At 40.6% G+C, this 25,881-nt stretch overlaps 1 protein-coding gene across 1 annotated transcript in view; it reads left to right on the top strand.

Annotated features, from left to right (window-relative positions):
- The window catches only part of ANO10 (anoctamin 10), a 223,570-nt gene that overhangs the window by 50,871 nt on the left and 146,818 nt on the right, over nt 1–25,881 (top strand). The window contains exons 10-11 of the mRNA XM_077754298.1: nt 9,347–9,538; nt 17,288–17,416. Coding sequence (XP_077610424.1) covers nt 9,347–9,538; nt 17,288–17,416 — 321 coding nt within the window. The remainder of the gene's footprint in view (nt 1–9,346; nt 9,539–17,287; nt 17,417–25,881) is intronic.

Genomic DNA, 25,881 nt, shown 5'->3' with positions numbered 1-25,881 from the left:
TCCATGTATTGGGAGAGGAGACATGCTCTGGGGTCACATTTGATCCAGACCACTGTTTCCCACGCGCTGATCCTGCCCTCTGTTTTTCTGGGTGTGTTTTTCTCCTCACTGAAGCCAGTGAACTTAGAATTGTATTTTCTGTAAAGCTCATCCTGAAGATGATCCCTTTAGACACAGAAATCTAAAGGAATATTACCAAGTTTTGGGGGAAAAAGACAATTTGACTGAAACATGAAAAACATTATAAAAGTAATAGTTGTTTATGCACGATAGGAAACTTGGGTGATGCAGAGCAGAGTGAAAAGTAAGGAAAAAGAAAACTTCCATAGCGTCCCCGCCAGGGCTGATCCGCTAGTGTCACCTGACCCCCAGCAGCCGCCAGGGCCAAGGCCATGGGAGCCGCAGGTCTGCATCGAGCTCTGCCGCCCTGTCCTGTGAACTGCCGGCTCCCGCCCAGCCACACAGCTGCAAAGACTAGAACTTTCCAGGGAGAATGTTCCAGAGCAACATGTTGCCACACCGTCTCATAAGCTAGACGTGAAGAAATCTGCCAAGACCATAAACAAGGGCCACTCTACACTGAATGCTTTTGTCCTAGGAAATGTAATTATTTTTCAAGCAGTATTTTATTGATGTTAATGTTTTTGTTTAAATGAATCAATGAGAAATATTTTTTTACAGTATTGTTTTAATTTCAAACTTAGTAAATATCACTGGGTGGAACTCCTATACACAAAAGGTCTTTGGTTTCCTCTGTCATTTTTAAGAGTTGAGGGCTTCGAAGGCCAGACAGCTCGAAAACTGCAATCTGGAATAATCCCTTGCTTTTGGTGTTGGCTTATTGTGAAGCTGGTTTGTCCCATTGTTTCCGCAGAGGATTCCACTTTAGCATTTTGGGGAGAGTACCTCCCTCGTACCCCATCCGGAGGTGTGATGTCAGGCGGCCCCCCGCCTTGTTGGGTCCCCTGGTTACCTGGGGATAGGCACAGTGCGGAGGCGGTGTTTGACTTCTGATTTCCTGTAACTGGTAGCTCTTTAAAAACTTTTAATTGTTTGTTGCTGTTACATGGGAATGCTGTTGATTTTTGTATCTTTTTGACCCCGCAACCTTGATGAGTATTCTTATTTCTAATTCATTTTCTTGAATTTTATTGGGTTTTCTGTGTAGACCGATATTTCAGCTATAAATAAATAATGGCTCTTTTCTTCCTTCATCTGTATAGTTTTCATTATCTGTTAGACTCATGAATATGTTCAGTATAATTTGGACAGAAGTATTTACAATAGGCATCTTTCTCTAGTTCCTGATTTTTTTTTTTTTTTTTTTGGTCTCCTCACCATTGTGTGTCAGTTTGTCCCAGGTTTTTGGTAGATAGCTTTTTATTGGTTTGAAAATGTTCTTTTCTGTATTTGCTAAGAGCTTGTATTGTGAAAGATGTTACATTTTATCAAATTATTCATTTATTTGCTTCTGTTGAGATTATCATATTAAGATTTATTTTTATTTTATTAAAAAAATTTTTTAATGTTTATTTATTTTTGAGAGGCAGGGAGGGGCAGAGAGAGAGACACACAGAATCTGAAGCAGGCTCCAGGCTCTGAGCTGTCAGCACAGAGCCTGATGCGGGGCTCAAACCCATGAACCGTGAGATCATGACCTGAGCTGAAGTTGGACGCTTAACCAACTGAGCCACCCAGGCACCCCTATCATATTAAGATTTAATATTTTCTTTCTTTTTTTTTTTAATGTTTTATTTATCTCTAGGAGAGAGAGAGAGAGTCACAGACTGAAACAGGCTCCAGGCTCTGAGCTGGCAGTCAGCACAGAGCCCGACGCAGGGCTTGAACCGATGAACCGCGAGATCATGACCTAAGTGAAAGTTGGACGCTTAACCAACTAAGCCACCCAGGCGCCCCAAGATTTAATATTTTCATCTACACTGATAAATTTCCTAATGAAACACCTGTGTACATTTAAGTAATTAACTCCACTTGCTCAGTGTTTTTAAATATACATTGTCGTTTTGACTATGTTAGTATTTTATTTAGGGTTTTGTGCCACTTTCTGACAATTTCTCTGTCACTGAGGGCAATGTCCCCTTGTTATTTATCATGGTAACTCTTGGCAAGCATTCAGTATAATACTGAATAAGGAACAGTTTTAGGAGAAAAATGGTCAGCCCCTCGTGTCTGTGTGTTGCCTGAAGCCTTCAATCTGGTACTTTCTTTCCTCGTCATAGACTCAGCGTGGGGAACTCCTCGACATGATGTTTCTCCACGGCTGATTTGAGGAGCCAGTGTGATGGATCCCCTGAAACCTGAAACTCTGTTTTCATTCATCTAGTAAATAGACCTGTACAATTAGTTATGACTTCACAGAAATACCACAGTATTCTTAATGATGGCTTTGTTCTTCCATTTTTTAAGTTTGCCTTAGTTGGTCTTGGCTAACGTGCAGCTAATAGGGTAGACTATTTCTTGGCTAATGTATTTTCATTTTAGTGTGCAGTTATTTACACTGTTGAATTTGCATTTTTTCTCCTTCTTGCTTTTGGAGTATGTCCCTGTTTTGCTAAGTTTACTGACTCAAAAGTGCTCAGAAGTGTAAAAGCCCTGAGAAAGCATTAACGTGCGCGTACTGCACTCAGTCCCTGTGTGAGATGGAAGCCGAATGCACAGCGCGCTGCTGCGTGGAGAAGGGGCTCCCCAGTGTTGTATTCCAGAAATGCCAGGGAGACCTGAGCGTGCCTTCTGGAGGCTGCCCAGTGGCACACCTGGGAGAATTTGTCTGCACATCTCTGCACAGGCTCTATGTTGTACGTTTTCATCCGAAACAGCAGTTTTGAAAGCCAAGCGCAGACCATCAGGATTTCTTAGGACCGAATTGTGGTAAAAATGGTCGTAGCTAAGATTTCTTACTCTGCTCTTGGTTTCTACACTTTTCAGAGAAGTTGAATTGACAGGGGGAGAGGACGGGAAAAGCACCCCCCAAAAAGCACCCCCACTATATCACTGGGTACATTTTAGAACCACTTCTGTATGCTGGAACACAGCCTACGGAAATACTTTCTAGAGCCAGATGCGACCAAAGAGCCGTTTAGAAACCACTCACCACTGAATCCCCAGTGGAGCCTAACCCCCAGCTCTGGAGGCACGTGTGAACCTCGAAAACCGCCAGAGCCTAGTCAGAGGCCTGGGTTCAGGCATTGTCCACACCCACACCATCGGAGAGAAGCACTTTCTGCCATTCCCAGTACTCTGTACTTAGGTTTGGTATTTTCTTTTTGGGGGGTGCTTTTCCCATCCTCTCCCCCTGTCTCTTTCCTTTCTCCACAAGCAAAAGCAGCTCCCTGCGCCCTGCGTCTCCTCTCTCCCTATTCACCTCTCTGCGCCAGGTACCTGCTGAGTTCTGTGGTTCAGGTTGTGTGGATTGTTGTGTTAATCCTCACAGCAGTTTTCTAGGTGTGCAGGATGGTTTAGTGTTTACCTGGCTGCATTTCATGGACTTGAGATGGAAGAAAGCCTTTCATGCTGTTCCGCCATCTTGGCTCCTCCCTTGGGTATCTTCTACCAGAAGTAGAATCTGACTTACACTGAAGCTCAACTACTGAGCCCAATATTCATGTCCTGGTGAAAACAGACTCTGAGATACAGTAATAATAATCATTCATTTTAGGATAATATTGCTTTAAAATATTGAGACATGTATTTTTATCAAGCTGGAGTTGTTCTTGCTTGTGCACTGGATGGTCAATCATGAGGAGGCCTGAGGATGCTGACGGTCGGCAAGCATGGCCTTTGGCACCCTGAGGGCCGGGTCTGTCGCTCAGTCACTGCCCAGCATAGAGTGCTGCTCAGCAACAGGTTGGTAGGTAGGCCTGTGGTGTGGAGTGAGGAGTTTGGGTACTGTCACCGGGTCCTGTAGAGTTTTGGTGATGTCATTCAAGTGGCAAGTGGGAGTTACCAACGCCCAGGCCGCCTACTTCAGCGAAGGCTTCTTGGTCCAGTCGCTGAAGATCCGTACATAACTCACCTCATACTGTTTACATTCTTCTCCCACCAAATCGGAGCTTTATATGAACTGTTGCCCCTTTCTTCCTTTGGACTAAACCTTCTAAGACATTCTTAGAAAAGTTTTTAAAACATCGTTTGAGAGGAGTTTCTTCATGCTTCCCTGGTTTCCCCCACTTTCCGCTGTGGATTTCTTTCTCTGGCCCCTTTGGTATATCTGCTGCTTCTGCTAGGGCGGCTCTTGGGAGGTTCCTTATTACTATCGGATTTTTTTCTTTCCTTTTTTTAAAAAAATTGGGGTAGAAGTCACCATTTTAAAGTGTACAGAGTAATGACTTTTAGTAAACTCACAAGGTTTTACAGCAATCGCCACCAATTCCAGAACGTTTCATCATCCCCGAAAGAAACCCCACACCCATGACGCAGTCAGTCGCTACCGCGGCCTCTGGCAGCAATCAGTCTGCGTTCTGTCTCCATAGGTTTGCCTTCTGCCTGCATGTCCCGCAAATGGAATCATACAGTTTGTGATCTCTGTGTCTGGCTTTGTTCACTAAGCATGATGCTTTCAAGGCTCGGTCTATGATAATAGCCTGTATCGGTACTTAATAACCTATATCAGTACTTCATTCTTTTTGAAGGTTGAATAATATCCCATTGTGTGGATATACTACATTTTATTTATTCATTCACCAGTTGATAAACATTTGGAACAAGTTATTTACACTTTTTGGCTATTACGACTAATGCTGCTATAAACACTTGTGTGCAAGCTCTTGTATGGACGTATGTTTCTTATGATACATTAGTTACCATAGGTTAGGTCGTATGTTCACTCTGTTTCACTCTTTGAGGGACTGCCAGACTGTTTTCAAAGGTGAGGGGTACCATTTTACATTCCTACCAGCCATTTATGAGGGTCCCATTTTTTTCCACACCTCTATCAACGCTTGTTATTTTTTGTCTCCCATCCCGCCCCCCAATAGTAGTCACACTTAATACATTTGAAATGGTATAGAATTCTGGGTGTGATTTGCATTTTTCCTAATGCCTAACAATACTACTGATCATCTTTCCATGTGCTTTTTGGCCATTTGTATCTCTTCTTTGGAAAAATATATATTCGTATTCTTTGCCCATTTTTCATTGGGTTATCTTTTTTTTATTATTTCATTGCAAGGGTTCTTCATATATTCTGAATATAAATTTCTTATCAGATATATGATTTGAAATTTTATCCTCCAATTCTGTGGGTTAGGCTTTTATTTTCTTGACTGTCCTTTGATGCACAAGATTTTAACTTTGATGGGAGTCAAATTTGTCCTTTTTTTTTTTTTTTCTTATTCTTTTGGTGTCCTCTTTAACAAACCATTGCCTTATCTGAAGACCAGAAGATTTACTTCTGTATATTATTCTAAGAATTTTATAGGCTTCGCTCTTACATTTAGGTCTGATCCCTTGTGAATTAATTTTTATAGATAGTGGACTCTGGACAGAGTCCAGATCCATTCTTTTACGTATGGATATCTAGTTGCCTGAGCACCATTTGTTTAAATAAGTAATTTTTTTCTTCATTGAATGATCTTTGCACATTTGTTGAAAGTGGGTGCTCAGTTGGGTAAGTGTCTGACTCTTGGTTTTGGCTCAGGTCATGATCTCGTGATTTTGTGGGTTTGAGCCCTACATCAGTCTCTGCCCTGGCAGCGTGGAGCCTGCTGGGATTCTGTCTTCTTTTTCTCTCTCTTGCTCTCACTCTCGCTCTGCCCTTCCCCCACTTGCACTGCCTCTGTGTCTCTCAAAATAAATAAATAAACTTAAAAGAAAATTATGAGACTAGAGACACACACGTTTGCTTCTGGACTCTCCGTGCTATCCCACTGACCTCCGTATGCCTGTCCTTAATGCCAGTATTACGCTGTCTTGATTACTGTAGCTTTGTAGTCGGTTTTCAAATCAGGAAGTGGCATTTCTCTACATTTGTCTTTTTTCAAGATTGTTTTGCATATTCTGGGTGCCTTGTAGTATTGGCATGTCCATTTCTTTTAAAAATGCAGTTGAGGGGCACCTGGGTTGCTTAGTTGGTTAAGCGTCCGACTTTCGCTTAGGTCATGATCTCGCGGTTCGTGGGTTCGAGCCCCGCATCGGGCTCTGTGCTGACTGCCAGCTCAGAGCCTGGAGCCTATTTCAGAGTCTGTGTCTCCCTCTCTCTCTGACCCTCCCCTGCTCCCGCTCTCTCTCTCTCTCTCTCTCTCCTAGAAATAAATAAAAATATTTTTTAAAAATGCAGTTGAAATTTTGATTGGGACTATTAATCAATTTGGGGAGTATCTCCATCTTAACAATACTAAGTTTTCTAATCCATGAACATGGAATGTCTTTCCATTTATTTAGGTCTTCTTTAATTTCTTTCGGCAATGATTTGTGGGTTTCAGTGTACAAATGTTAACACTGTGAAATCTATTACTAAGTCTTCTATTCTTTTTGATAGTATTATAAATGGAATTGTTTGTATTATTTCATGTTCAGTTTGTTCATTGCTGGTTTATAGAAATGCCATTGACTTTTGTATATTGATCTTATATCCTGCAGCCTTAATGAAGTTTATTATTAGTAGACCTAATAATCTTTTTTGGAGTTCTTTAGAGGCTTTTTAAAAATATATAAGTTCATGTCCTCTGCAAATAGAAGTAGTTTTACTTCTTTTCTTGTTCTCTATGGCTCTTATTTCTTTCCTTGCCTTCCTTTCTTTTCCTGGTTAGAACCCCAAGGACAGTGTTGAATAGAAGAATTAAGAGCAGACATTTTTTGTCTTGTTCCTGACCTTATGTGGGGAAACTTTCAGTTCTTCGTCATTAAGTATGATGTTACCTGTGGTGTTTTGTAGATGCTCTTTATCACTTTGAGGAAACTCTCTTCTGTTACTCATTTGTTGAGTGTTTTTATCATGAAGCGGTATCAGATTTTGGTTTTTTTCTTTTCTGTGTCTATTGAGATGATTGTATATAACTAGTTATATAAAAATATACATTTATATGTTATGTAAATTATTATGCTATATATATATAACTTTGTTGTGTTTATTTCCTTTTGCATGCTTTAGATTTAGTTTACTTCCTTTTCTAGATCCTTAAGGTGAAATTTTCAGTTGTTTTGAGATCAGCCTTTTTTTTTAAGTGAAGCATTTATACCCATGAATGACTCTCTGAGCACTGTTTTCACAGCATCCTGTAAGTTTTGATATATCGTGTCTTAATTTTCATCTCAGAGTATTTTCTAATTTTTCTTGTGGTTTCTTCTTAGACTCATTTGTTTTTGAGAAGCATGTTGCTTAATTCCCATTCAGTATAAATTTCCCAAATTTCCTTCTGTTACTGATTTCCACTTTCATTCCATTGTGGCTGGAGAAGATACTTTGTATGATTCTTAAGGCTTTTAGATTTGTTGAGAATCGTTTCATGGCCTAACATCTCATCTATCCTGAAGAATGTTTCATGTGCACTTGGGAAGAATGAGTATCCTATTGTCGTTGGGTTGAGTGTTATATAGATGTTGATGTGGGGCTGCAAGCAAGCAGTCAAGAAAGAATTCTTGAGACATTTTCGGCGCAAAAAGGTGCTTTTAATATAGCACAGGGACAGGACTCGTGGGCAGAAGAGCTGCACTTTTGCTATATGAAGCTGGTGATTATATGCTTAGGGCTCAAGGGGGAGAGGACACGCAGGGAGCATTAGATCATAAACATTTCTTCAAATATCTATCCATAAAACTACTTTTGCAAGATTTCTCTGGTGCTTCTCATTCAGTCCGATAGTAATTGATGAGATTTTGGGTCGTCATGAGACCCTTCAAGAATGTAGCAACCAGCACTTAATTTGATCCTTCATGAAAACTCTGCTGGCTGTAGGTCAGGCTGCTGGGCTAAAAGTGAGCATTTTCCTGCTCTTGTCCCTCATCGTTGGGTGTCTGTTCGATCTCTGTCTTTGTGTTTGGGCATGCCTTCAACACTAAACCAGGAAGTTTAAAATTCTGCATTAGCATTCACTTTCTGCTTGCGCAGAGCCCCAAGGTCAGTCAGAGGGGAGATGTTAGAGCCTTCCCAGGTCCCTCCTGAGGTTATGCGTTGTCCTGTGCACGTGCCTGGCCTTCTGGGTTCCTGGGAAAATGTGGGGGGTTCATCCCGCCTGTGGAGATCTCTCTCATTCCTCAGCTTGTCCTCTTGAGCTCCCTGGCTGGTCTTTTGTTTGCCCAGCTGCTACCTATTACCTCAGGCAGACTGGTGTTTAAAAATTCAGCTCACATACCCAGGGAGAGGCCCTTAACGCTGGAGGAGACTCAGAGAAGCTGAATAAAGACAAGCCTTTTGAGTGGAGCCTGTTAGGGTACCAGTAACCAGGCCAGATGACAACTTCCGCTGGGGAATGAGGCTTTCCCGGATCTCCAGCCCCCGTCTGCTCCCTCTGGTCCTGGGGGGGGGCATGCTGGTTTTTTCCAGGTTGCTGCGGAGCTGGGGGAGTAGGAGATGCGACTAGAACAAGTTGAAATGCCAGAACATTGAGCTGTTTTTCGTAACGATATTGCCACCAGAGTTGCTGCAAGCCTTTGGTTAACTTCCAGAGTATTTGAAAAGTTGTTTCTGACACACTTTGCCCTTTTGTTGTTGTTGCCTTTTTAAAAAAAATGTTTTTAACGTTTATCCATTTTTGAGAGACAGAGAATTGGTGGGGGAGGGGCAGAGAGAGGGAGACACAGAATCCAAAGCAGGCTCCAGGCTCTGAGCTGTCAGCATAGAGCCCGATGCAGGGCTCGAACCCACAAACCGTGAGATCATGACCTGAGCCGAAGTCGGGCACTTAACTGACTGAGCCACACATGTGCCCCATGTTGTTACTGCTTTTATGGAGGGGCAAGCTTCTGGAGGTCATTGCTATTTTCACTGGCATCACCACCATCAGTTCTTTAATGGAGGGTAAGGTACTGAGATTTTGGGGAACCCGTGAAGTAAGGAGGCAGTTGTGTAAGATTTCTAATAGTGATGTTGGATCATGTCTTTTTACTTGGTTAAAAGCAAACATCTTTAGCTTTGCTGTTTATTATGTAATAATTCAGTGATCTGGTACAATGGCATGAGGAGCTAAATCAGTTTTTCATTCTTTCAGGGACTTAAATATAAAATTGCTTTTGAGTTTATGTAAATTCTGTTGTTGAAAGAAGAAATTGGGAGGAATTCTAAGATTTTCTTTGGTTGGAGGCCAGTGCCTTGGGTAGTATTACAAAATGTTGTTCTTATTATATGATATTAAAACAGTGCCTGTTTTCTTCTTGTGGTTTACATTTTCAGGGTACCTTTGATGATTACTTGGAGTTATTTCTTCAGTTTGGTTACGTCAGCCTTTTCTCCTGCGTTTACCCATTAGCAGCTGCCTTCGCTGTGTTAAATAACTTCACTGAAGTTAACTCGGATGCCTTAAAGATGTGCAGGGTCTTGAAACGCCCATTCTCAGAACCTTCAGCCAGTATTGGTGTGTGGCAGGTAATTATTTGAGAAAAAAATTATTCCTTTGGGGAGAAACAGCAAAATGGGCCATTATGATTAAAAATGAAGGTGCTAAGGAGAGATTTGGGATTTTTATTTATTTTGTTTTGGCCACAAACTAGCAGTTGTGTGACTTCAAAAACAGTCATTCCCTTTTTTGGGCCTTGCTTTCCTTGTTTTTAAAATTGGGGATGGGGTGGTGGAGGCAAATTATAATTTCCATGACCCCTTTCAGATGTAAAAATTCTGATAGGAAAGTAGCCAGGTGGGACTTCACCCACTGAGTGATAATGAGGCCCTGGCCACTGCAGTGTCAGGGCAGATCGTGTGGGGAGGCTGGCTTTCACCCCTACCCCGCAATATTGAGGCCCCTTTTCCACTGTCTGCTGGGATGGTCTCCGATAAAGCCCAATGGAGATTCAGGCTTTCCACCACCACCCAGCCCAGCAGGGGCCATGTGGGAGCACATATGAGACACTTGACCCCTCCTAGCAGAAGAGGTGTCTGTGCGAAGGTCTAGTGGGAGACCAGAACTCTGACCTCAGGCCAGCAATAGTAAGGACCCCACCCTCCCCACGGGGTGTCAGCGGTACCCGGATGGCAACCTAACAAGGTGTTTTCCCTGCTTCCCTGCTAGAGTGGTGTTCGCAGGACCGCCGACACCAAACGTTTAAATACAGTATAGAATCGTACAACTCCGAAAATGTTCAGGTTTCTATTTAAAACCCATCACACCAAGAACCAGGATGAACCGAAAAGAAAAGAAAAAGGATAGTCAGTAGGTGCCACCATCAAGATGACAGATATTGGAAATGTCAGACAGATTTTAAAGCAGCCTTGATAAAATGAATACACCTAGAACAGATAGAAAAATAGAATTAGAATATCTCACAAAGAACTAGGAGATATAAAGGAGAGGCAAATAGGTATTTTAGAAATGGAAAATATAACTAACATAAAAAGCTTAGTGGATGAGTGCAGTAGCAGCATGAAGGAATAGAGTAAGGATCAGAAACCGAAAAATAGAGAATAGAAATGATTCAATCTGAACAGCAGAGAAAAAATAGACTGACAAAGTAAATATAACCTCAGAGACCTGTTGGACTATAACAAAAGATCTAACATTCCTGTTATGGGAGTCCCAGAAGGAGAGGAGAAAGGAGGGGTTAAAAAATACCTGAAGTAATAAGGCCAAGTCTTTCTGATTTGGCAAGAGACGTAAAACTACAGATTCAAGAAATTGAATGGATCCCAGACAGGATAAGTCCCCAACAGTTCATGTCCAACACATCATAATTAAACATATGAAAACTAAAGACAAAAACTTGAAATCACCAAGAGAGAAATGACATGTTGTCTTAGAGGAAAACAGTTAGGATGATAGCTAGTTTCTCATCAGAAATCATGGAGGCCAGAAGAAAGCAGCATCGTATTTTTCAAGTGCTGAAAGAAAAGTAGTGTCAATACCAAATCCTGTATTCAGAGAAAACATCCTTCAAGAGTGAAGGGGAGGGGCGCCTGGGTGGCTCGGTCGGTTAAGCATCAGACTCTTGATTTTGGTTCAGGTCATGATCTCATGGTTTTTGCATCAGGCTCTGTGCTGACCTCATGGAGCCTGCTTCTAATTCTCTGTCTCCCTTTTTCTCTGTCCCTCCCCTGCTTGCTCTCTCTCTCAAAAAAGTAAATAAACTAAAAAAAAACAAAACCCCCAAAAGAATGAAGGGGAAGTCAAGACCCTTTCAGGTGAAAGAAAATTAAGAGAATTTATTGCCCCAAAACCTATCCTAAAAGAATAGCTACTTTATTTATTGATTGATTTTTAAATGTTTGTTTATTTTGAGAGGGAGTGAGTAGGGGAGGGGCAGAGAGAAAGTGAGGGAGGGGGAGAGAGAGAGAGAGAGAGAGAGAATCCCACACAGGCTTCATACTGTCAGTGCAGAACCCAGTTCAGGGCTCCATCTCATGAAACCAAGAGATCATGACTTGAGCCAAAATCAAGAATCAGATGCTTCAATGACTGAGCCATATAGGTGCCCCCTAAAAGAGTAGTTAGAAGTTCTTCAAACTCAAGGAAATGGTAAAAGAAGGGACCTGGGAATATCAGGAAGAAAAACCATGGAAAGCAAAAATACGAGGAAATGTAATTAGACTTTCCTTCTCTTGAGTCTTTAAAGTTATGTTTGACAATTGAAATAAAAATTATAATACTATCTAATGATTGTAAATATATGTAGTGAAAATATGAGCTATTTTATAGAATGGTAGAGGGAGGTGAGCTTTCTGTACATCCTTCAGACTGGTAAATGATCACACAAGTAGACTGAACCTATGTAGATAGTCCTCAACTTACAAGGGTTCAAATTACGATATTTTGACTTTACAGTGGTGGGAAAGCGAGATGTATTCAGTAGAAACCATGCCTCAAGTTTTGCATTTGGATCTTTTCCCAAGCCAGTGGTATGCGTTGTGACCATGGTGCTGGGCAGCAAACCATGGCTGCCAGGTAGCCACCCAGTCACTTAGAACAAGTCCATGCCCACACAGCCATTCTGTTTTTCACTTTCAGTGCCGTGTTCAACAAATTACAGGAAATACTCAATACTTTATTATAAAATAGGCTTTGTGTTAGAGGATTTTGCCCCGCTGTAGGCTCATCTAAGGGCTCTTAGCACATTTAAGGTGACCTCGGCTAAGCTATAATTCAGTAGATTAGGTGTATTAGATACATTTTTGTCTTACATTATTTTTAACTTACCATTTTTGAACATAACTCCTCCTAAGTCAAGATCATTCACACACACACTGTAATATGTAATATATGTAACAAATTGCTAAGAAGACATAGCAGTCTTAATGTGTATGTACTGAACAACATTTTAAAATACATAAACCAAAAATTCATGGAACTGAATGGAGAAATAGATGAATCCACATTACAGTTGGAGACTTCAGCATCGTTTCTCACCAGTCAGTAGAACAAGAGCAAGGATGTCAGCAAGGATATAGAAGAGCTCAGCAGCACCACCACCATCAGAGAACAGAACCGAATCCATATCACAGAGCACTCTGCTCTACGGTTGTAGAATGCACATTCAAGTGCTTACAGAACCTTCATCTGGGGCATAAAATAAACTTTAAACATTTTAAAGATTTGAAATTATGTACAGAATGTTCTCTGACTCTAGTGGAATCCAACCAGAAATCAGTAGCGGAAAGTCTCCAAACACTTGAAAACTAAATGGACGGTTTTCTTGAGAGAGAAGGAGAAAGAGAGAGTATACTAGTCGGGGAGGGACAGTGGGGGTTGGGGGGGTAGAGAGAGAAAGAGAGAGAGAGAGAGAAAGGTCTTAAGCAGGCTCCATGCCTAGCGTGGAGCCTGACATGGGGTTAGTCTCACCACTATGAGATCATAACTTGAGCTGAAATCAAGAGTTGGTCACTTAACTAACTGAGCCACACGAGCACCCCTACATGCACATTTCTTAAATAATCATGGGTCAAAGAGAAAGTTTCAAGTGAATTCAAAAGACATTGAACTGAATGAAAATGAAAATACAACATATCAAACAGCTACAGCAGGGCTGACAGGGAAATCTGTAGCACTGAATGCATACACTGAAAAAGAGGAAAATATCTCAAATAATAATCTAAATGCCCACTCAGGAAACTAGAAACAAGGAGCAGAAGAAACCCAGAAGCAGCAGAAAGAAGAAAATAATAAAGATAAGAGTACAAATGGATGAAATGAAAAACAAAAATAATCGAGATCACTGGAACAAAAGAGTTGGTTCTTTGGAAAGATCAGTGTAGTTGACAAACCTCTAGCAGGACTAACTAAAGAAAGAAGAGACACCAGTATAAACATAAAACAGCAGATATCACTACAGGCCCTTAAGGTATCAGAAGTATTAAAGGGAGTATTATGAGCAACTCTACACATATAAATTTGACAATTTGGATCAATTCCTCCAAAAATTCAAACTGCCGCAACTCACCCAATATGAAATAGATAATTTGAGTAGCTCTGTAACTAAGAAAATTCAATTTGTAGTTACAAATTTCCGAAAAAGAAATACACTGGCCCAAATGATTTCACTAGCAAGTTCTAACATTTAAAGAAGAATTAATACCACTTTTACACAATTTCTTCCAAAAAACAGAGGAGGGAATATTTCCTCATTCACTTTATGAAGCTAGTATCAGCATAGGAAAACATCAGAGTATGAGAAAGGAAAACAACAAACCAACATCCCTTGTGAGTGACTATACAAAACACCTTCATAAGCGATTAGCAGGTAGAATTCAACAATCTATAAAAAGAAGTGTATACCATGACCTGTGGGATTTAGTCCAGGGATGCCAGCCGGGTTTAATGTTAGGAAATTAATCTGTATAATCTACCATTTAATAGTTTGAAAAAGAAAAACTGCACGGTTGTATCAACCAGTACATCTAAAGCATTCGAGAGAATCCAACATTCCTTTTTGAAAACTCTCAGAAAAATAGAAATGGAAGTACTCAACTTGATAAGGGACATCTATTTTTTCAAAATCTAAAGCTAACATCATACCTATTGGTGAAAAATTGAATGCTTTCCTTCTAAAATTAGGAACAATGCAAGGATATGCACTCTTGCTATCTTTATTGGACATAGTACTAGAAGTTCTAAGTAGCACAATAAGGCCAGTGATGTGTAGAGTTTACCCACTAGCTGACCTCAGGTGTATGAGCAAATCCAGTCGAGGTCAGCTGAGACCAGAAGAATTGCTGAGGTGAGCTTATCTTAAATTGCCCACCCACAGAATCATGAGATAAATAAATGGCTGTTTGAAGCCAGAGTTTGGGGTGGTTGGTTAGATAGTAAGAGCTAGCTGATAAAGAAAGTCTCAATATTCAATATATATTCAATATATATCAATTCTCTGTTCATTTACAAATTAATTTACAAATTAATTTATAAATGTAGCACTATGCCAGCCAAAGTTTTTCTTTTAAGGAGGTAAATGTATTGTCACATTCACAGGGGCAAATAAATGAACTAGAATAGCAAGAAAACTATAAAGAAGAACAGGGACACTTACCGTATATTAAAACTTATTATATAACCTCAGTTATTAATGGTTAATGGTACAGTGCATTAGTAGGCAATCAGACCAGAGAAACAGACTGGAAAGTCCAGAAATGGATTATGTGGTATATGTGAAATCTCAGTTCAGTAGGGGAAATGGTTGTCGCTAATAGCATTGAGACAACTAGGTTTCCAGATGGGGGGAAAGTTTGCTCTTCTAAAGTTAAAAGAAGACAAGGCAAGACACAGAATGGGAGAAAAAGTACACAATACATACGTCTGCCAGAGGACTTGTATTCAGATTAAGGACTCTTACAACTCAGTAAGACATTTCAGCCTTTAAAAACAAGGGCAGTGATTTGAAGAAGTACTTCAATAAAAAACCTATGTGAATGGCCAAAGAGCTCATGAAAAGACTTATAAACATGCACCTACCATACCCCCAGCGTATGGGCTTCTACGTATCAGGAGAAATGAGAATATGAACATTTCAGGGCTGCACGGATATGTCTCTAGTAACCTGATTCACAGTAGTCCAAAACTGGAAACAGCCCAGCGTTCCACCTGTAGGTAAATGGGTAAAAAGTGATGGCGTAGTCATAAAATGGAATACTACTCTGCAATAAGAATTATATACAGATAGATATATAGATGTATCTGTATAATATGGTTCAATCTCAAAATCATACTGGATGAAAGCACAAGGAAGAACAGATACTATATGATTCCAGTTATGACATTCTAGAACATATAATCTGCAGTGACGAAGAGCAGATCAGGGTACTTTTGGCCAGGTGTGAAGAGAAGGATGGATTGCAGTGGGTCATGAGGAATCTTTTGGGGGAAGTAGAAATATTCTGTATCTTGTTTGTGGTGGTGGTTTCCCAGGTATATACATGTATCAAATGAAGTGTATGCCTTCATTGAATACAGTTTATTGCACATAAGCTATAACTCAGTGTAGCTATGTTTGAAAATCCTGTTTCATTATAGGTGTAGTAAAAGTGCAGAAAGCCAGGCACTCTCCTTATATGCTGCTGAGAGGAGAGTGAACTGGTCAGCCCCGTGGAGTGCAGCTTGGCATTATTTATCCAAATTATGAACGCGTGGTACCTTTGACTCAGGTGTTCCACTTTAAGGAATTTGTCCTAATTCCACTCTTGTTAAATGATGTATTTACGTGGTGACTAATTGGAGCAATGATTGTAATAGCAAGTAATGCCCGCCAATAAGGAAATGGTTAAATAACTTCTGGTACATCTATGCAATAAAATATTTAAGCAGCTGTGACAAAGAATGAGGGAGTTCTTTGAGTACTGACGTATTCTCCAAGATATTTTAACTGACAAAAGCAAGGGAACTGACAGTATGTATTAGGCTGAAAAGAGGGTAAGAAAGGGTATATATATATTCAAATTTACTTATAAAGTTTGCATATAAAGTATCCAGAAAGTTCAAAAATATTAATAATGACGATGCTTTTGTAGGGAGAACAGGAGCTCACATAGGTAAGGGGTACATAGAGAGGTCAAGGAGACTCTTCACTGTAACTTCAAGTGTTTCAGTTCTGAGCTATGTGAAAATAAAACATTTTAAGTTATTTAAAAAGAAGATAAAGTCTTGAGTAGGTTTGTTGTAAAGAAATCCAGGGAAAAATTACCAGGTTATACTGAGGATTCCTAAAGTCAGATAGCAGAAATTCTCCATGAGACCAGATATTTATTCAGTTTGGATCCAATCATGTTTTGTTTTGCTTCTTTTAAAATTTTAGTTTCTAACAGTAATCACATTTCTTAGAATTAGTGGGACTTTTTTCTGGTTCTTTTTTTAAACTAAAATGGAGTTGACACACAGTGTTGTGTTTGTGTTGAGTGTGCAGCGTAGAAGACCGGGCAAGTCTCCATGCCATGCCGTGCCCGCCACGAGCTTAGTGCCGTGTGTCACCACGCAGCGCTGATACAGCACCGTGACTGTGTCCCTACGCTGCACCTTTCATCCCTGTGACTTGCTCATTCTGTCATGGACGCCTGTGTCTCCCCCTCCCTGTGGTTAAGTTACCAAGTAGTGATCAAGGCCTGTGGTCGCAACATTTCCGCAGTCAGTACTCCATAGTGTTCTCCACGAAACTCCTCCACGGAGCCTTGGATCAGTCTGTACAGCAGCTCAGTGGGCTGAAGTCCCACAGGCAAATGCCACTAGAAAAGGATCACCGTAACCTCTGGTATAGCTGGACCAGATGTGGTCTGTAATGTGGCAGAGTAAGGCAGTCACAAAAATTCTATTTGAAATCATACCTAACAGTTTTTGAATGTGAACCATTTTTTCTGGCGGCCCCATCTTAGATTCCCTTAGGTCCAAGTTGAGTAACTTGAACAGTGTACCCCTCTAGGGTGTATTCCGAATTCTCAGATCCCTGGCTACCTCTGGCTGGCCAGGTAGAACATACTGCCTTGGCTCTTGCAGCCAAAAGTACTGAAAATGCCGTGTAACAGTGTGACTTTTTAAAGCCAGAGAAAATGACAGCATTATAGCGAGAAAGTTTTAAATGTACTTGGGGTATTTAGAATGAGGGAAAGGCTTTTTCTTTGATTTTATATAATACAAAAAAAAAAAAAAAGGATGAGGAAATATGCAAAAGGCCATTGTGGTTTTTAATTTCACATTTTGTTTTCTTTTAGTTGGCTTTTGAGACCATGAGTGTTATATCTGTGGTCACTAACTGTGCCCTAATTGGGATGTCACCACAAGTGAATGCCCTCTTCCCAGAGTCAAAATTGGACCTCGTGTTGATTGTGGTGGCAGTGGAGGTAAGTGAAACTCTACCCCTATTTTACACAGTCTCCACATCAGATGCCTCTGTTAAAGCAGAGATGACTGCCAGAAAGCAGTGACATCCCTGACTGTCCGTGACTAGCAGTTTAACGACATGCATTTCCTGTAAGAAAGCAGGTATTTCAGATGATGGAAGGACATGAGGCTTGAGCTCTGCCTTTCTGGTTGCTGCCCAGCTATGAGAGATGGTCGCTGTGGTGTGCACGGGAAAGTGTCCCTTCCCACCATCGTGCTGACCTGTCCAGCACTGAGTAGATAACTTCTATAGGAAATAGATTTCTGTAGATTTGATGGGTTTTTTTTTAGCCTCTTTTAGGGATCCATCATTTCTGCTTAAGTAGATAAATCCTGAGAAATGCTTTTCGATAATGACTTAAATCTCGTTAGCAACAGGTGTGGAATTCATTGTGAAACTCCAGAACACCAAAATGTAATATGTCACAGGAAGACTCATAATTTTATGTACAAAGTACAGGTAGGCTAGTGGGCTGTAGTTTTTAGGTTTTCATTTTGTTTATGGCATCTCTGAACATGGATTACGGTACCGTCTTGAAAAATCAGCACTGACCGATTGCAAATGGAGGCATTTGCGGCAATTTTTTTTATTGCTAGCGCTTGTTGTCAGGAATATTGTGATCTTTTGTTTTCAGATACTTTAAAAATAGAACAATTGTGGAGATTTAATAAAGCAGAATTTAGCAGTACGATAGAGCAGTGGTTCATACACCTATGGCCTCAGGACCGAGGGCCGACTTGCAATGAAACTGAACTTGGGCCTTTCCCCTAGTGGCTGAAGAAATAGATTCTGCTTTGCCGTGTTTACTCCCTCTGTGTATTTAATAGGAATCTGTATTCATGGTAGATGCTATATGCAGAATATGTGTTTTGGAGAATGATTTTAGACAGCAGTGAGTAGGAGGGAAAGGGGAGGGCTCTGGCAGATAAAAGTAGGTCTGTTTTGAATTTTGAGAGTTGAATAGAATTTTGGAGAGCTATTTGCAAGGCCGATTTCTCACCTGTGTAAGTGAGAGATCAAAACAGAGGTGTCTTCGATGGCCAGCTGCCCAGGTTTGTAGCAGACCTCCATGACTTAGGATATGCCCTTCAACCTCGTGGATCTGGGAACTTGTCTTTGCCAGTACGTCCAGAGTTAACTAGGCTTTTGGGACTGACACTTAAAACTAACGAGACTCACAGAGGGCTGACCAGAATGCCAGGCAGTTAATTTACCATTGGGAGGTACTTCTCCAGTGACTAACAGTTGGTGTCGAAGTTAAAATGGAGTTGGTTTACTAGAAGATTCCCTGGTAAGTTGGGAACCCGAACGAGAGGAGTATAAGAGCCTTGAGAGACACGGACAAGCTGAAAAGCACCCCCCTCCCCCAAACTGAGCAGAGCTCTGGCGGGAGCCGGGTCGGGCTCAGCTTCCAGCTTCTGCCCAATGCTCGAGGTGCTCTGCCCACCTCTGGTTTCGCCTTCGCTTCCTCTAGAGCCCTGGCTGGCCCGGGGTTCTGTACATTCCCGGTGCTACCGCTTTCTTGTTTTGTATTCGCTGAGGTCTTCACGTCAGATGTCCGTGGCCTGTTCTCTGCACAGAATCTGGGAGCTAGCCTGGCCTCCGGGAGCACTCTGCACATAGCACCTGCCAGGAAGTTGCTGGCCTGCGTGGGGTGGGTGCCGTATGGCTTGGTGTTTGGCTAGAGTGTCTAGCAGCTCTCTGTCTTTCTAGGCTGCCCCTGTGCTGGCCCATTGGCTAGAGCACAGGCTTTTCTTGGGACTTTTTTTTTCCCTGTGCCTGTGGGCATTTCTGCTTGGCACTTCCTCAGCCCTTAGTCTAGGACACTTGACGTAGTGGAATAGCCAGGTTCCTGAGGGTCCTGGGGCCTCTGGTGAGTCGGCCTCCTCCTTTCTACCTTTCGGAGTTTTCCTTTGCTTATTTTATATATAACGTCCATGGTCTTTTAGTTGTACTTAGCGGAAGGAACAGTGGAAAGTACTTCCAATCCGCCCTCCCAGAAGCAGAAGTCCTCACGTTGTTTATTAATCTTTTTTGTTTTTTCTTTTCTCTTTTGCTTAGGACCACAGTTCTTCCTTTGGGCCTGGCTAGCACACTATTAATTCCTTAGGTCTCAGCTCAGCTGTCACTGGTCTTCTAGGCTTTTCTGATCCTTCCGTCTCTGCTGGATCTCTTCAGTTAGCCTCTCATGAAGCCTTGATTGCCCTTCTTCAGGGTGATTATCCCATTTATATGCCTTGCCCTTCCTGGTAGGCTTGTTTATGTAATGTCTGTCTCTCCCATGCACTGTAGGCTTCTTAAGATCAGGGACAGTGTCTGCTTTTCTATCTAGTAAATAAAACTCCTTTTTCTTTTTCTTTTCTTTTCTTTTTTTTTTTTTTTTTACTTAAAAACAAAAAATGGGGGCACCTGGGTGGTTCAGTCAGTTAAGCGTCTGACTTTGACTTAGGTCATGATCTCACAGTTTGTGAGTTCGAGCCCCAGGTCGGGCTCTGTGGTGACAGCTCAGAGCCTGGAGCCTGCTTCGGATTCTGTGTCTCCCTCTCTGCCCCTCCCCTGCTAACGCTGTCTCTCTCTCTGTCTCAAAAATAAACATTAAGAAAAGTAATAAAAAGAAAAAGTCGGTATTACTCTCTTTTTGATAAACTTACATTCAGTATTAATTATATGACTATATTTGTTTATAGCATTTTCTAAGTTCTACTTATAGAACACAATGTGGCAAGTGCTCATTTTTTTTTATTCCTTAATTAAATGATACACAGTCAGTATTGAGAGCTGCTATGTATATGATACTGAATCTGGTGCTACGGGAAGACAAAGCTGTCTTTTTATTTTTGTCCTCAAGAACTCTGCTTCTTAATGTAGCTGAGAAGATGTGCCCACTTTGCACATACACGCATGCACACGCACATACCCGCATACGTACACCAGAGTTAAATACATCTACTAGAGATGTAACTAGGCAGAGTAAGTGATATGTCAAATGAATGGTCTGTGGTGACATGGAGGAGAAGATGATCATGACCGTCAGCCAAAGACAGGAGACCCTTTGTGGTCTTCATCATCTTCTTTGGTGAGGTCTGGGGCCTCTCTAGCCTACTTTGGGAAGGCCTGGATGTGAGTCAATCCTGATTTCCTCCAGGCTAGTGGAGACTTCTCCCTCTGAATTCTACCCTGGGTATAATAAGGGATACCTGGCAACCTGAAGGGTGGAAGGCAAAAGCTTAGCCACAGACTGATTTAGAGTCAGTCATGACATAGAAGAAACATATTTTTCAGCTTAAAATTATTCCCCATAGGCCAGAATGCCAGCAATGGTTTAGGCTATTTCATTACCAGCTAGACCTCTAAACAAGAAGTATTTCCTTTGGTCACCAAGATTAAATCCTTATAAAAGTGATTATTTGGGTGTGTACTGGAAAACATTTAAAAAACACAAAAACATTTCTATGAGACAACTCATAGAAATGTTACCAATATTTATTAATATAGAGATCATTGCTAATATTGAGGTTGCTCAGAGTTAAGTCAAAGGGTGAAGGAGTGTGAGGAGGTTGTAACTGAATGTATACTGCTTTCTCATTGTTTTTATTGTGATAAAGTAAACCTAACATTAATTTACCATTTTAACCTCTTTAAAAATTGTGGTAAAAAAAAAGTAATAATGAAATTTACCCTTTTAACTATTTTTAAGTGTACAGTTCAAGGCATTAACTGAAACTCTGTATCTGTTAAACACCAAGTCCCCTTTCCTGATTCTCCAGCCCTGGTAATCCCCATTGTCCTTTCTGTCCATGTGAATTTGATTACTCTAGGAACCTCCTATAACAGAATCATCCAATATCTGTCCTTTTGTGTCTAGGTTATTTCACTTAGCATAAGGTCTTCAGGGTTCATTTGTGTTATAGCTTATGTCAAAATTTCCTTCCTTTTTAGGACTCATGATATTCCCTTGGACGTATATACCACACTTTGTTTATCCATTCATCAGTCGATGGACACTTGGGTTGCTTCTACATTTTGGCTGTTGTGAATAATATTGCTGTGAACATGGATGTACAAATATCCATTGAGTCCCTGTTTCACTTCTTTAGAGTATATAGCCAGAAACAAGATTTCTGGGTTATGTGGTAATTCTGTCTTTAATTTTTTGAGGAAACACAATACCATTTTTCATAGTGGCTGTACCATTTTACATTCCCATCATCAGTGCACAAGCATTTGTTCAATTTCTCCACATCCTTGCCAGCATTTGTTATTTTCTGTTTTTTGTTTGTCTAGTAATAGTCATCTTAATGGGTATAAGGTAATACCTCATTATAGTTTTGATTTTCCGGACAAGCAGTGATGTTCAGCATCTTTTCATGTGCTTTTTGGCCATTTGAATATCTTTTTTAGATATTTGTTCAGTTCTTCATCCATTTTATTTTAATTGCCATTTGTCTTTTTATTTGTTGACTTGTAGGAGTTCTTTATATATTCTGGATGTCAATCTCTTATTAGATACATGACTTGCAAATATCTTTTCCTCATTCTGTGGGTTACCTTTATACTCTGTTGATACTACCTCTTGATGCATAGAAGTCCAGGTTTTCTACTTTTTTTCTTTTGTTGCCTATGCCTTTGGTGTCATATCCAAGAAATCATTGCCAAATCTAATGTCATGAAGGTTTTGTCCTATCTTTCTATAGGAGTTTTATAGTGTTAGGTCCTAAGTTTAGGTCTTTGATCCATTTTGAGTTAAGTTTTATATATGGTGTAAGGTAAGGGTCCAATTTCATTCTTTTGCATGTGGACATCAGTTTTCCCAGCACCCTGTTGACGAGACTCCTTCCCCCAGTGAATGGCATTGCCGCCCTTGATGGAAATCATTTGACCGTGTAAGTGAAGGTTTCTTTCTGGGCTCTTAATTCAGTTCCATGTCTGCCTTCCTATATGTCTGTCTTTTTTATTTTTAACCACTTTATTGATGTGTGATTGACCTAGAAAAGGTTGTACGTATTTAATATCTATAACTTGATGAACTTGGTGATAAGTATCCGCCTGTCTTTATGCCACATTGCTTTTAGCACTATAGCTTTGTGGTAGGTTTTCAAGTCAGCAAGTGTGTGAGACTCCCAACTTTGTTCTTTTTCATGGCTGTAAAGGATTGTTTTGGTTATTTGAGTGTGTGTTTGCTTTAATGTGCTTGTAGTAACTGTAGCTATCTACTGATTTTTTTTTTTAAGTATTGATCAGAAGTTGAGTTATATTGGCATAGACTGGTATTAAAATAAGTCTTCCCTTTGTACCAAGGTAGTATATTTGAAGATTTGCTGTTTTTATTTTATAGACTTTCTACCTACTGAGAGGACCCCTGCTTTGTTTTCTAAATTGAAGATTTTGTGTGTCAGAACAAAATCTAGCTCAGAGAAAGTGTTAGAAATAACCCAAAAATTAGTAAGTTAGCTAGTTTTATTCTAGTGTTGCTGAGACCTGAGCTGAATGCCATCTGGTCTTGTAATGAATCCAAAAAGTAGAAAGTTTAATATAAATTAGAAAGTTTTTGGTTTATTACCATATAAGTCTGCAAAGTCCTACTGAAATTCTAATTCAGAATGTTACAGGAAGTTCATTAAAACCATCTATGGATCAGATCAACAATGTTTCTGTTTGTAAGATATTTCCTTTGATCTGTAGATGACTTTTCAAATAAGGAAGTAAAATCTTAATATTATATTTACTTTCCTGTTTTTTCCTGAAATCTAGTGTCAGTATTAATTATTGAGTTTAAAACAATGTTTTGCTAGTAGCACATTAGATTAATAGCATGATGTACTTAACATATGTTTATTCATGACCCCTAAAAGAGTAGAAATTTCACTAATTCAAAACCTAGTAAATGAGCCATAAGTGTCTTTAAATTTTTGTGTAAATTTTTAACAACTTGATGGAAATAGCCATTTTAGGTATTTTATCTTAAAGTTATTTTCTCCAAATTAATGGGACTCCTGGGTGGCTCAATTGGTTCAATGTCCGACTCGGCTCAGGTCATGATCTCATGGTTTGTGAGTTCGAGCCCCACGTCAGGCTCTGTGCTGACAGCTCAGAGCCTGGAGCCTGCTTCAGATTCTGTGTCTCCCTCACTCTCTGTCCCTCCCCAGCTTGTGCTCGCTCTCTCTCTCAACAATAAATAAATAAACTTAAAAAAATTATATATTTATGTAAAAAGAAAAAAAAGAATTTGTTAATGAAACAAAGGAGCCTTAGAAAATTGAACAGTTTTATAAAGTTGGGGTTGTGAGTGTTGTCACAGTTTAAATTGTGGATGAATTTGATTGTTTTAGTAGTAAAGCCAGGAAACTTGAATTTTTATTTAGATTTTTGATTCTTCAGGTTTTTGGTTTTTTTTAAGTTTGACATAGTGCAGCATAAAATTCAGTAAAAGGCAAACACACTGTCATATGTCACAACTTTTGTGTATTTACTGCCATCTAGTGTTTCCTTTAAAAACTAAGGACACATGAATGCTATTTTATTTGTAGAATGTTACAGAAATTTGTTACAGGCTTACCAAGAGAATAGCCTACCAATGTGTGAAACCATGTGAAAATTCCATTTTTTAGGCTAAAAATATCCAAAGAATGATGGTATTACAGTCCAGCCCATTGGATTAAATCAATATCCAGATAATGTATTTTTAAAATAAGCACTATCCTCACTTTTGAGACAAACTTAATTTCTTTGTTTGATGTAATTTCAAGCAAAGGATCACTGCTTCAAGTGAGGAATTACTCTTGGGACGGCTGGCTGCCTCCGTGGGGAGAGCACGCGACTCAGTCTCACGGTCATGAGTTTGAGCCCCATGTCGGGCATGGAACCCTACGAAACAAAAATCAGGGGAGAAATGAGGGATTACAGAAAGATTTCTAATTCCTGAGAAAACAGAAATGACTTGAATTCTCTAAATAGCCTATGTTCAGCAATGTCTTATTTTAGTATTAAATGCATCCACAGTCCTCTTTTAATTCTAAACTTGACAAGATGTACCAGGTATCCATTCTGAATGCTAACAATTCACCTACTAAACACTATTTCTTTGCTAAGGTGAAAGCGAAGTTACACCGCATTTCTGATGTTTAGGTCCTCATACCCAGCAAGCCAGCTTCCACCGTGCATATTTAATTGGTAGTTTAAAAAATATCGCTTAGTTGCAGTTACTAAAATAAGAATAAAAAAAGAAGTTAGGTGGGTTTTTTTTTTCTTCTAGAGCTGCTTAGAAACAGAACTGATTCTCATCAGCTTGTGATGACTAAGGGGGTCTTCTAAGAATGGACAGAGGCCTTTGGGTTCTTTTATGCCCTAACTCTCAGAGTTTATTTTTCTCTTTTTAAAAAATGGTTTCAGACTTACAGAAAAGCTGCGAGCCAAATACAGATAATCCCTGTATTTATTTTTTTAATTTACGAGGATTCACTCACTTGGAACACTTTCCACGTGAGCGCTCACTCCCTCTTGACTGACTTATATTTACATCTCTGCACCAGTACGTGTGGGCACTTGGAAGAATGAAGACTCTGCCCTCAGTGCGCCAGGGCCCTGGGCCGGTCACCTCCTCCCGTGAGCCCGTTTCCTTGACCGCAGATTGAAACCAGTGTATCTTCTCTTCAGGGACCCTCTGAGGAGTAGACATAACACGTGTGTGACAGGTGTCTGGTGCAGACGTTTGATTAAGTGCAGGTCTTGTTAACCCCTCCCAGCAGACAAGATACAGACGAACTTCCCCACACGGCACTGGGCACTTGGTGGAGGCACAGGGGTGAGAGTTGCCCTTCCAACTGGCCCAGTGGTGGCAGAGGGAAGCTGTCATTGTCTTCACTGCCATCATCATCATCATTTGTTAGGCAGGCAGTGTAGCAGCACGGAAGTAGCCTGGGGTGTCAGAGTCTGGAGGCGGCTGGGTTAGCTCCTCAGCTCTTCCTCTTCGCCTCTGGGTGCCTTGGTTTGCTCAGGTGGAAAATGCAGGCGTTGGTGAGGGATAGCGGAAGTGAGGGGCGCCAGGTCGGACCCGAAGGCGGAAGTGAAAAAGTGGTAACGCTGAACAGTGACGCCGTCGTTAGTATCTTAGCAGCTAGCTCTTATGTCTCCCTCAGCCTGGAGCTACCTTGACCTCAGCTTTGCTCCCCGTATCACACGGAGTTGGTTATGTTTACGTTGCAGTGTCTCGATTATACGTTAGTCTCCCTCTCTTGCTTGGGTTTCCCTCCTGTGACATGACTCCGTTTTTTTCCTCTTCCCAGTCCCATCAGCCCCCTTCCCACCCATTATGGCACCAGGCCTTGCCGATTGTGACTTCTGTGACCACTGGCGTGGTGTGAGTTCAGGCTTTCGCCATCTCTTATCTGGACTCTTTTTTTTTTTTAAAACAGCTTCGTAGATAAC

Source organism: Crocuta crocuta, unplaced genomic scaffold, assembly GCF_008692635.1.
Source record: "Crocuta crocuta isolate KB4526 unplaced genomic scaffold, BGI_CrCroc_1.0 scaffold70, whole genome shotgun sequence".
In the NCBI taxonomy this organism is placed as follows: Eukaryota; Metazoa; Chordata; class Mammalia; order Carnivora; family Hyaenidae; genus Crocuta; species Crocuta crocuta.
The sequence above is the reverse complement of the archived record's forward strand: the minus strand, read 5'-3'. Positions and strand labels throughout refer to the sequence as shown.